This window comes from Erpetoichthys calabaricus, chromosome 2 (assembly GCF_900747795.2).
Source record: "Erpetoichthys calabaricus chromosome 2, fErpCal1.3, whole genome shotgun sequence".
Taxonomy (NCBI): Eukaryota; Metazoa; Chordata; class Cladistia; order Polypteriformes; family Polypteridae; genus Erpetoichthys; species Erpetoichthys calabaricus.
The window spans coordinates 56,243,883-56,255,989 of record NC_041395.2 but is presented as its reverse complement, the minus strand read 5'-3'; the positions used below and the strand labels follow the sequence as shown (position 1 = coordinate 56,255,989).

Here is a 12,107-nt window from a genome sequence, read left to right as displayed (position 1 = left end):
TTGCTGTAATATTCAAAGACTAACTTCTATTAACTATTAAAGTTAATAACTATTCTATTAAAGGGCATCATATAAATATATTTGTATACTCAATCCGGTTACTGCTTGTATGGGTCTTCTCCAGAAACTACAGCTTCTCTCCCATATGTGTATTTGGTCTGACTGGTGACTATATAAATGGGCCCTGTATGAGTGGTGAGTGTTAGAATGTGCCCTGCTTTGGAAAGACTGATAACTCCCTGCACCTGGTATATATGATTTAGAAGTAGTGCCTGTTATTATAAATTATGGTTAATATAGGGCTCAGTCATTAATACTGTTGTTTCATATGTGATGAGGTTTAAATGTAGTCTCATTTACTCTCTGTGAGTAGCTGACATGTTCTCTATGTGTTTGCTCAGTTTTATCTCAGGGAAATTTTAACTTCAGTTTTCCTCACATATCCAAAGATGTGTGTATTATGTCATGTGGTGAAATTGGCCCAGTATGAGTGAATATTGAGTGTACCTCACAATGGACTGGAATCCCATCTAGGGGTAGTTTCTTCCTTTTTGGCTGGTGCCAGCAGAATGGTCCCTTATCCACCACAACCCAGAACTGAATAAATAAAAAATTAACAGTTGGTGTAAAAGAGAACACAATTTTTAAAGAGGAATGGAGTCCCACTTGGAAATCCCCATTTATTGATGGTTTGCCAAGAGTAATCCATTTCCAGAGGTACCCAATTGTATGTGTCTTTCTGGCTAACAATGAATCCTGCGCAGCACCTGGTCAAGGCTAACATCCGCTTCCTGGACTTTAAGATCCAAAATCCTAAAGGAATGGAGCTTAGGTGGAGCAGGGATTACATTAGTTGCCTTCAGGCTGGACTGCCTTATGTCTGCTCTCTATAAGACATCATACTTGCATGCATAACATTGTTTAATATACTTTTAAAAATAGATTTTAATAGCAAAAATATGATGGTGTGAATTAACTTATCTTGTTTTTGTCTAGTGGCATGTAAGGCTTGCACATAACACTGCCATTGCTCTTTGTCTTGGGCTGTCTTCAGTGTAGTTCTCCAGGTGAATCTGGCCATCTTCAGCTGTTCATTCATGGTGGATCTCCATGTCTTTCTCTGTCTTCCTCATTTTCTTTTTCCTTTCGGAGCCCAAGTCATTGTTACCTTTGTTGGGTATTCAGATGTCATGTGCCACACATGTCCTAGCCACCTCAATTGTTGTTTCTTCAGTATGTTCATCAGGTTTTCCAATTTGGTGATACTGCAGAGTCTCCACTGGTCAGTGGATTTTCATGAATCTTCTCAGGCAATTGTTATGAAAACATGAGATTTTGTTTGTATCATATTGGGTGATACACCAACATTCTGAGCCATATAAGAGAACAGAAAGAACAATGCTTTGGTAACATTTCATCCTGTTATATAACTAAATGATTGAAAGCCAGAAGGGCTGAAGTCTGGTAAAGGCTGCTCTGCCTTTTCCATAGTGTGTCTTAATGTCTTATAAACTGCTATACTATGGAAAATTAAACTATTTAAAATATTAAATTAGATTAATTATGTTAAAAAAAATTTTAATATATGAATGTAAAGATAAAGGTAGCATGGTTGATAGAACAATGGTGAGCACTGTTTCTTCACAGTTAGCGCACTGTCTGTGTAGAATTTGCATATTCTCCCTTTGTCAATACAGGTTTTCTTAGGGAAAGTTGATAGCATTGAATTGTTGCCCTGTTCAGATTTGAATTCTGTCCTGTGCTTGATGCTCCTGAGATAGACTCCAAGGGCCTCATTTGTAACACTTGCATACACACAAAAACAGGCTCGAAATGTGCATATTCAGGATTTGTAAATAAAACAATTGATGTGAGAATGTGTGAAAATTTAAGGCAACTCTGATCCACTTTGGGAGAGATTGGGAAAAGACAACACCCTTTGTAAAGTAGGGAAATGCAGCCAAACCAGGTACACAACAACTTTCCCATGTATAGTAAATTATATCACTGAGCCATTATTAAAAAGTTAATTGATATATCAAATATATTTCATCTAAGAAACAATGAATATGATGCACAGAATGTATTTTAGTTCCATGTTAAGCAAGCCAACACTATGTATTTGCTCCTGGAATTTTTGTTTTCTTTTTGTCAGTTTATATTGGCTAATAATGGTCATTTCTCAGGGAACTGGCCAACAGATCAGCAGTATCTGATCCAAACTTTTCTCCATCATGCCTGCTGTACTAGAAGCCATTAGCCAGCCTGTTAGGGGCTATACCCAGTTTTCATATGATGTGGGTCTACATGCAAAAAAAAAAAAAAAGTTTGTGCCAACTGCCAGAAAAACGACCAAAAGACATCGAGAAGGTTTGGGGCAGCCACCCATTTAATCGATTATGGCTGCAAAAGCTATCAAAAAACAGAGACATGTTCATTCAACCGAGTCCAAAACAGAACTGACTTCCAGGTAGCAAGATGGCAGCTTTAAAGGCCAGTAGCGGAAGTGATGTCATCCCGACTGGAACCAGAAGTGACGTCAGTGGCTGCTCCAGAGCCGGGTGGGATTTCCCTAGAATGGTCTGCAAAAGATCGAGAGGGAAAATTAGTGTACTCCGCCCCCCCCCCCGGTCTGGCATGGAACTACCTGTATTTAAGCCCTTTAGCTGTCTCCTAAACACACGTGTGTGACACAACATAGAAAGGCAATTTGAAAAAAGGTATAGTTTTCCTAATGTAATCCAAGCACTTTGCTGCACACAAGGGCACATGATGGTAACATAAGAGGTGGCTGGCTTGTTGGCAACGTAACTGGCTGAACCCTCAGTGTTTCGTATGGCCTGTATTATTCATTGTAATTGCAATCACATCATTTCTTGTGCCAGGTGGTAGTGGCTACCTTCTTGCATGATGCTGCCTTACACCTTTCCTGGACCCCCAGAGCAAAGAGATGAGGCACTTTAATACCACACATGATCTTACGCTGTCACTTGCAGAGCCCAGTAAGATAATCTTGAATGCAGTCGGCGGCGGCTCAGGAGGGAGCTGCTCTACCAGTCAAAGAAGTTCTGCAGCATTGTGATTGCATATTCATGAGGTTGAATAGCATGCTCCATATATGGATGTTTCAGGGCAGTGGTCAAGGTGTGTTCCCATACCTATAGTTACAAGGTGACTGTGAATTATAAATGGCATATTGTGTAGAAATGTGCATACACAAGGTTTTAAAAATGTGATTTTTTTATTGGCTTACGCAGTTTCCTGTTTTTTTTTTTTTACGCTCAAATCCATGCAAAGCTTTACAAATGAGGCCCCGGCACCCTATGACCCATTGATAGAATAAAAAAACTTAATTAAAAACTTAAGTAGTGAATGTAGCATCCAGACAATAAATACTAAAAAGATATACAGTGGTAACGCTAGTCACGATCGTAATTCGTTCCAAAACTCTGGACGCGACCTGATTTGGTACATAATTTCCCCATAAGATTGAATGTAAATACAATTAATCCGTTCCGGACCGTACGAACTGTATGTAAATATATATTCTTTAAGCACAAAAATAGTTAATTAAATCATAGAATGCACAGTGTAATAATAAACTAAATGTAAAAACATTAATAACACTGAGAAAACCTTAAACAACAGAAAAAACTAACATTGTAAGAATACGTGCTAGACCCTTACAAGCCATTCACTGTAAACACTTTCTTTATCAGTTTTAAGCACAGGGAAAAAAAATTAAATGTAACTTCCCTTGCGAAACTTTTCAAACCATCCTCTACTGGCTTTAAATTCCTCACCTCGAAGAAGGATTTTTTTTCAACAAATCTCCATGAATCTTCCTGGCTTTCTTGCATATGATCGCGTTGCTTACGCTATCCCCTGCAAGTTGCTTCTCGTTCAACCACACTAGCAACAGTTTTTCCACCTCTTCCAGCACTTGAAGCCTCTGCTTGGTTAACATTGTAACTCCTTTTGCAACATCAGCTGCTTTGTTAGGCACTGTATATGCAAACAAAAGAAAATGGGAAATGGAGAATGAGAAATCATTGGCACGTACAAACGCGCGTAGGGAAACTGGCCGCCAGTGTTTGTGTTCACCACCAGAGCGTGTGGTCAGGAACAGATGCAAAATTTTGGCAAACTTTTTGATCGTAACCCAATATGTACGTGTTTGAAAACGTTCATGACCAGAGGTTCTACTATATCAGGCTGGCAAGAGGTTTGTCAAGGTGAAGAACACCAGCAGGATTATGTTGTACAGCCTAAAGTTTCACAGAAGACCTCCTAAAGAGAGCAAGAATCACTGTGGTAGTGGGAGTGATTTTGAACATAACAGTGTGGTATTGCTAGATTTAGGCCTAACTATGTAATTGTTTAAAAAAGCAGGGATGGTCTTGACAGTGAATTATTCCAATGAAAGGTATATGGCAACACAGAAGGAATTGTAGCTAGAGTCAGGGGTGTAGTGGCAAATGTTTACTAGGAGGAAAAAGGCAAGCCATTGTGAGGATGTCTAAGAGATTGATAAGTCTGTGAGCCTCTTCACCTAATAAACAGGAAACAACATCCGTATTTTTAGTTTTCCGTTTCTCAGAACCTCTAAGCAAGCATAAAGCCAAAAGTTTAAGTTTGCTGCCTTAAATCAAATATGGCCTCCTTTTCTTTAGGAAATCATGTTTGTAAACATTGTGTCCACTTTCACTTGTTTAAATAAGACATTCATCTCTAATTCTTAATCCAATCTAATGATGAGTCTCCTGTTTTGCCATTAATTATTTCAATTTATAAAAAGAACCATTGTGTATCTACATGTCCTTAATCATGAAAAAATAGTATTTATTTTCCTAGGATGAAATCCTGCAAAGAGTAACAAGATACTCTCAGCTTTGAACTTATTGGGCTTAACTCTTTGTTTTGCCAAATCTGCCCATAAATTAGATGTTATGTTTGGCAATGAACTCATAAAACTTCCATCCAAGGTTTACTTCTTTCTCACAATGCAGAATGCTATTTTGTTCACTACTGTACTTCCAACAAGTCCATACATTTTATTTACAGCTTGCAATTAATTTAAAATCTAGCTCTGCACACCACCACAATGGATTTTAAAAGAAAAAAATCAATACATGATTGAAGTATAGACTTTCAGCTTTCATTTAAGGGGTTTACCAAAAATATCGTATAAGGTTTTTAGGAATGGTAGCCATTTTTCTGCATAGCCCTGCCCTTTCCAAGGGCTCAAAAGTATTTGGACATTTGACTGACAAGCTGTTCCATAGACAGATTGGAGTCGTTCCCTCATTATTTCATTAACTATGAAGCAAGTAAAAGGTCTGTAATTGATGCCAAGTGTGGAATTTGCATTTGGAAGCTGTCACCGTGAACTCTCAATATGAGGTGCGCAGAGCTGCCCATGTAAGTAAAAACTGTCCAAAGGCAGTGATATGCATGAGCTCAAGTGCGTGCAGAAGGAACTCTGAGTCCAGCTCAGGGCGGTGAAGGAGCAGTACAGTGAGAAAGCTGGAGCAAAAGATGCAGAATAACAGCATGAAGGAAATGTGGGATGGGATGAAGATCATCACTGGCTGCAGCTTGAATCGGGGTGCCTCCATCGAGAGAGACAGGGAGAAAGCAAACCTGATGAACAACTTTTTTAGCAGGTTTGACCACCCTAACCCACTCTCACTCTTACCTCAGAGTACTGCATCCTCCACCCATCCTTCTGCTGATACCAGCATAGGAGAGAGTTTTCCCCCACCCACAATGACAACAGCCCAGGTAAACAGAGAGCTGAGGAGACTTCATGCCAGCAAAGCAGTGGGTCCAGATGGAGTATCGCCATGACTGTTGAAGGCCTGTGCATTGGAGCTAGGGAGTCCTCTACAGTGCATCTTCAACCTGAGCCTGGAACAGGGGAGAGTCCCGAGGCTTTGGAAAACATATTGCATCACCCCGGTCCCAAAGGTATCACGTCCTAGTGAGCTGAATGACTTCAGGCCTGTCGCCCTGATGTCACATGTGATGAGGACCATGGAGCCACTGCTGCTTCACCACCTGAGGCCACAGGTCCGCCACGCCCTCAACCCTCTGCAGTTCGCATACCAGGAGAAGGTGGGAGCAGAGGATGCCATCATCTACATGCTACACCAATCCCTCTCACACTTGGACAGAGGCAGTGGTGCTGTAAGAATTGTGTTTCTGGACTTCTCTAGCACCTTCAACACCATCCAACCTCTGCTCCTTAGGGACAAGCTGACAGAGATGGGAGTAGATTAATACCTGGTGGCATGGATCGTGAACTATCTTACAGACAGACCTTACTATGTGTGTCTCGGGAACTACAGGTCTGACATTGTGGTCAGCAGCACAGGAGCACCGCAGGGGACTGTACTTTCTCCGGTCCTGTTCAGCCTATATATATCGGACTTCCAATACAACTCAGAGTCCTGCCACGTGCAAAAGTTCACTGATGACACTGCTATCGTGGGCTGCATCAAGAGTGAGCAGGAGGAGAATAGAAACCTAATCAAGGACTTTGTTAAATGGTGCGACTCAAACCACCTACACCTGAACACCAGCAAAACCAAAGAGCTGGTGGTGGATTTTAGGAGGCCCAGACCTCTCACGGACCCTGTGATTATCAGAGGTGACTGTGTGCAGGGGGTACAGACCTATAAATACCTGGGAGTGCAGCTGGATGATAAACTGGACTGGACTGCCACTGCACTGATGCTCTGTGCAAGAGAGGACAGAGCCGACTATACTTCCTTAGAAGGCTGGCGTCTTTCAACATCTGCAATAAGATGCTGCAGATATTCTATCAGACGGTTGCGGTGAGCGCCCTCTTCTACACGGTGGTGTGCTGGGGAGGCAGCATAAAGAAGAAGGACGCCTCACGCCTGGCAAACTGGTGAGGAAGGCAGGCTCTATTTTAGGCATGGAGCTGGACAGTTTGACATCTGTTGCAGAGTGGCGGGCACTGAGCAGGCTCCTGTCAATCATGAAGAATCCACTGCATCCACTGAACAGTATCATCTCCAGACAGAGGAGGAGCTTCAGCGACAGACTGCTGTCAATGTCCTGCTCCACTGACAAACTTAGGAGATCATTCCTCCCCCACACTATGCGACTCTTCAATACCACCTGGGGGGGTAAACGGTAACATTATACAAAGTTATTGACTGTTATAACTGCCTCTCACTCTCCATCTTGCACTTTTTAACTTGCACTGTGTTTTTATCACTCTTTAATTAATATTGTTTTTTATCAGTATGCTGCTGTTGGAGTATGTGAATTTCCCCTTGGGGATTAATAAAGTATCTATCTATCTATCTATCTATCTATCTATCTATCTATCTATCTATCTATCTATCTATCTATCTATCTATCTATCTATCTATCTATCTATCTATCTATCTATCTATCTATCTATTAGGCTAAGAAAACAAAACAAACCCTTTAGAGAGACACCAGAAACACAAGGAGTAGTCAAACTAACATTTGGTACATTCTTAAAGAGAAGGAACACACTGGTGAGCTCAGCAACACCAGAAGGCCTGGAAAACCAAACTGTGCTGGATGAGTGCAAAATTCTGTCCTTGATTAAGAAGAACTCCTTCATGACATTTAGTCAAACCAAGAACAATCTCCAGGAAATAGGCTTATCATTGCCAAAGTCTACAGTCAAGAGTCAAGAAAAGAGTTCATGAGCGTAAAGACAGAGGGTTTACCACAAGATGCAATCATTGGTAAACCTCAAACAGAGGAAGGACAGATTAAACATTTTTTAAAAGCCTGTCCAGTTGTGGAACAATTGTGTTTGGACAGAGGAAGCTAAGATCAATACATACCAGAATGTTGGAAAGAGAAGAGGGTGGAGAAGAGGATAAATGGCTCATGATCCAATGAATACCACATCTTCTATGAAACATGTTGGAAGCAGTTTTATGTCATGATCATGCACAGCTGTGAATGGAAGTCAGTCGCTAGTGTTTATTGATGATACAGTATAACTGCTCGCAGAAGTAGCAGGATTAATTCTGAAATGTACAGGGCTACACTATCTGCTCAGATTCAGCCAAATGCTGCAAAACTGATAGGACAATGCTTCACCGTACAGATGGACAATGAGCCAAAACATACTGTGAAAACAAACCAAGTGCCTTTCAAAGCAAAGAAGTGGAATATTCTTTAATGGCCAAGTCAATCCACTGACCTCGTCCCAATTAGACATGCATTTCACCTGCTGAATGCAAAATGGATGTCAGAAAGTCCAACGAACAAGCAGCAACTGAAGACAGCTGCAGTAAAGGCCTGGCAAAGAATCACTTCGGTGCAAACCCAGCACTTGGTGATGACCATGGGTTCCAAACTACAGGCAGTCATTGATTGCAAAGGATATTCAACCAAAAATCATCATTATATTTAGGATTATGTTAGTTTGTCTAAATATTTTGAGCCCCTGAAAATAAGGGGGCCATGTTTAAAAATGTCGTCTTTTCTAAACAGCTCATTCAATATTTTTGTTAAACCCCTTGAATTAAAGCTGACAGCCTATACTTCAATCACATCTTGATCGCTTTGCTTCAAATCCATTGTGGTAGTATATAGAGCCAAAATTATGAAAACTGACTTACTGTCCAAATACTAAGGACCTGACTGTAAGAAGTAGAAACCTGTACGGTTGAGTGGATTGCCTTTATTTTTAAAGGTAAATAAGTAAAATTTGAAGGTAATTATCAATTTAACGGATTAGCAGACATTATGGTCAATGTAATTGTTACAGCTGTCACACAAAAAAATTAACCAACAGTTAAAATAATATTTTAAATATATATATATTTTTTCAATTACAGAATGCTTTGCAGTAGGAATACGAGTCAAGAAAAATAAGGATAAAGCAAATTCTTTAGCAATCATTCAATCCATCTTTGATGAATCAAGTCCTATAAATCTGGATGAAATTCTTGTAATAATCTACTTAGCTGATGCTGACTATGCTTGGGTTTTGAGCATAGAAGAAAAAATTAAGACCTACTTCAGCATTCACATTGCTGCTGGCAGACTAGTTACCATTCAGGCAGCTAAGAGTGCATACCCTCCCCTTAAACAAGTGGATTTCAACAAAGACCAAGAAAACAGTCTCCCCAGTGTCCAAGAAAATGTGGATTTTGCTTTCCTAATAAATTTTATCTCAAACCTTTCTAAATATGTGATCATTCTAGAAGACAACCTTAGGTGTATGAAGAACTGCTTCAATAGAGTGAAAGCACATATTGCAAAAATGAATAAAGGTCAGTGGGTTTCTCTTCACCTTACTTATCCTGGCCAAGTTGGAAAACTTTATCACAACTATGACTGTTCACAGCTGGCACGATTCCTGTTGCTGTTTTATGACAAGATGTCACTTCCAGACTTGTTACTTCAGTTTCAGAAGACTAGAGTTCAACAAAAGGATATAATTGCTATACCTCAAGTATTTTGGTAATTTTTAAAAGACACAATAGCAATGCCGGTAATGCAATAGACAGCATTGCCACTCCAAGGATCCTGGGTTTGAAGATCATAACTGGTTGTTGCTACGTGGAGTTTGCTTTATTCTCCCTGTGTCTGTCTAGGTTATCCTCCAAGAATGTCACCTTTCCCTACCACATTCTGAAATATGCACTGTGGGACTGATGGCCTGTCCAGGGCTGTTTGCTGTCTCGTGCACAATGCTCCAAGAATGAGCTTTGGCTCCCAGTGACCCAGAATTGGGTAAGCACTTTGGAGAATGATTTGTTTTGTTACAATATCAACAGTATTGCAGTAAAGTCCTTAACCCTTTAAATGCAGCCTCATTTTTGTCTGTTTTCTGCTACTTTGATTTAACTGGCTAGAACCTTATCATCCTTCACTCAGTATTCATGTTCTACCCTTCAAAATAAAGATCAGACATATCTCCATCAGACTTTTTACAGATAGAGAATCAGTAATGTTGTACATGTTACAGTATGTTACAGTAGAATAAGCTGCACAATTCAATAAAATTTTTACCGAACATTGCACTTTGAATGTTATTCTTATTTCCATATGTGTTGGAATAAGCTTCAAAACACTATAAAAATGTCAGCGAATTTGTCAGGAACACCCAGAAAAAACTGTTATAAAATATCTACAAATGTGCCTGGTTTTAACTGTTTTGAAGCAACTCAAAAAACAGATTTTTCTTTTTTTGCTTTTACTGTTTTCAAATAAGAATACATATTCATTATGGAAGACCTATGGCCTATGTGTCATTTTAAAGGGCAGATCTTACACTTTCAGATTTTATGTAGTTGATAAAGAAATTATATCGGGCTGCCAAATTACAAAATACAAAAGGTGTAAAGTGGAGTCATTTGAAAGTTGAAACACCCCTCTCATTTAGCAGATATGGTACATAATTAACTCAGGACATTCAAGAAAGCAATGGAAAACATTGTAATGTGGTATTTTGGTATGCAATAAATGATTTTATGCAGTTTTTGTTAAACTTTTGAATTATTCATTGGTCCTGCCAGCAAGTCCAAAACAATGTGACTGAGTATAAAGGACTAAAAAAGGGCAAGTAAATGATCCATGGAAACTATGAATATAATAGAAAAATGGCAGTGTGTCATTTATTTAAAATTAAGTATAATTTGTCTTTTACAATAATTTGGCACTATCTGGCAGTTTTCTGAGAAACTTGTGCCTTTGTCATCATATGACTCAGGCACCGCCGAGAGTGGCAGCCTTTTCAGCTGCTGCTGGAGTATGTGAATTTCCCCTTGATATTAATAAAGTATCTATCTATCTATCTATCTATCTATCTATCTATCTATCTATCTATCTATCTATCTATCTATCTATCTATCTATCTATCTATCTATCTATCTTTGTTCATTTTGTTGTGTACATTGTTTTAGTATGCACAGTGAATTTTCCACTTGTATTATGGTGTTGAGGGTTGGGAAAATATTTTAAGCAACTTACTGTGTCAGTTGGAGTTCTGTCATTTTAAACAATTGCATAAGAATCATGGTAAAGTGTCACTAAAATGGAAGATGCCTTTTATTATTGCAGGTTGAGCAATGATGATTGCTTTTCAAACACATTCACACTGTATATATTTTGGAGATATATTTTTTATAGATTATTTTAAAACACATATTTATTGTATATGATGCTCAAATTAAAGAACTCTAAGATGGTGCCTGTGTGTTTGTGTGTCCATGTTTATAAAAATTAAGATATTATAAAATACACTTGAAATGGCCTTCAAATTTGAGAATAAGATGGATGTCCATGTCAAGTAACAAGGGCTTACTATGGCTCAGCTTTGGATTGTTTAATGGTGGTAGCATTATGCTTCATGACTACCTCTTGAGGGCAATATAAAAGAGTGTATAATATGAAAACTATAAGTTGTAAAAGGTACAGTATTTTGCATTTGTAATTTACAGATGTACAGTTTAGTGTAAACATAGAATATGATGTCATGGACAATCCCAAACCATCTAGTAATCAAATCTCATAAAAACAAACAGAAAAAAGAAAAACCAGTGCTATAGAAACATCAACAGAGGCATAAAGACCACATTCAAAGGAGAAGCAGAACCTTCACATAGAATATATAAAGTCATGCACTTTCACCACAGGACCGATCAACCTTCTATCACCTAGGACAATCAACTTTTGAATATGGAATGTGAATACTGTGATGGTCCCAGTCGGCTTCACGCTCCCCATTCCGTCTGGGAACCTCTTGAACCTGAACCGTCGATAATCACGAACCAGGCACATGAGGACACACACATGCAGCAACAGGTAGGAGCATAAGTGTTCAAGTGCTTTTATTTAAAAGTAATTCAAAACAGAGTGAAAATAGTGCAGTGATTCAGTCTTCAATAAAGAAATAAATAATCCAGTAAAAGCTACTGATTGTGGAGATTAAAACAAGCCAATAAATTAATCCATAAATAATCCATAGAATCGCGGTTAAATATCGACAGGAATCTGTCCTGTAAAAACTCACGAGCTCAGGTGCATGCTTCTAAAACAGACATCTCCCTGGCTTACCCTGTCTTGCAGCATGGAGA

The 12,107-nt window shown here is 39.1% G+C and overlaps 1 protein-coding gene across 1 annotated transcript in view; it reads left to right on the top strand.

The window, feature by feature from the left end:
• The window catches only part of LOC114645907 (alpha-1,3-mannosyl-glycoprotein 4-beta-N-acetylglucosaminyltransferase C-like), a 32,451-nt gene extending 21,666 nt beyond the window's left edge, over positions 1 to 10,785 (top strand). The window contains exon 4 of the mRNA XM_028793822.2: positions 8,862 to 10,785. Coding sequence (XP_028649655.1) covers positions 8,862 to 9,493 — 632 coding nt within the window. The 3' untranslated portion in view covers positions 9,494 to 10,785. The remainder of the gene's footprint in view (positions 1 to 8,861) is intronic.
• The last annotated feature ends 1,322 nt before the right edge of the window (positions 10,786 to 12,107 follow it).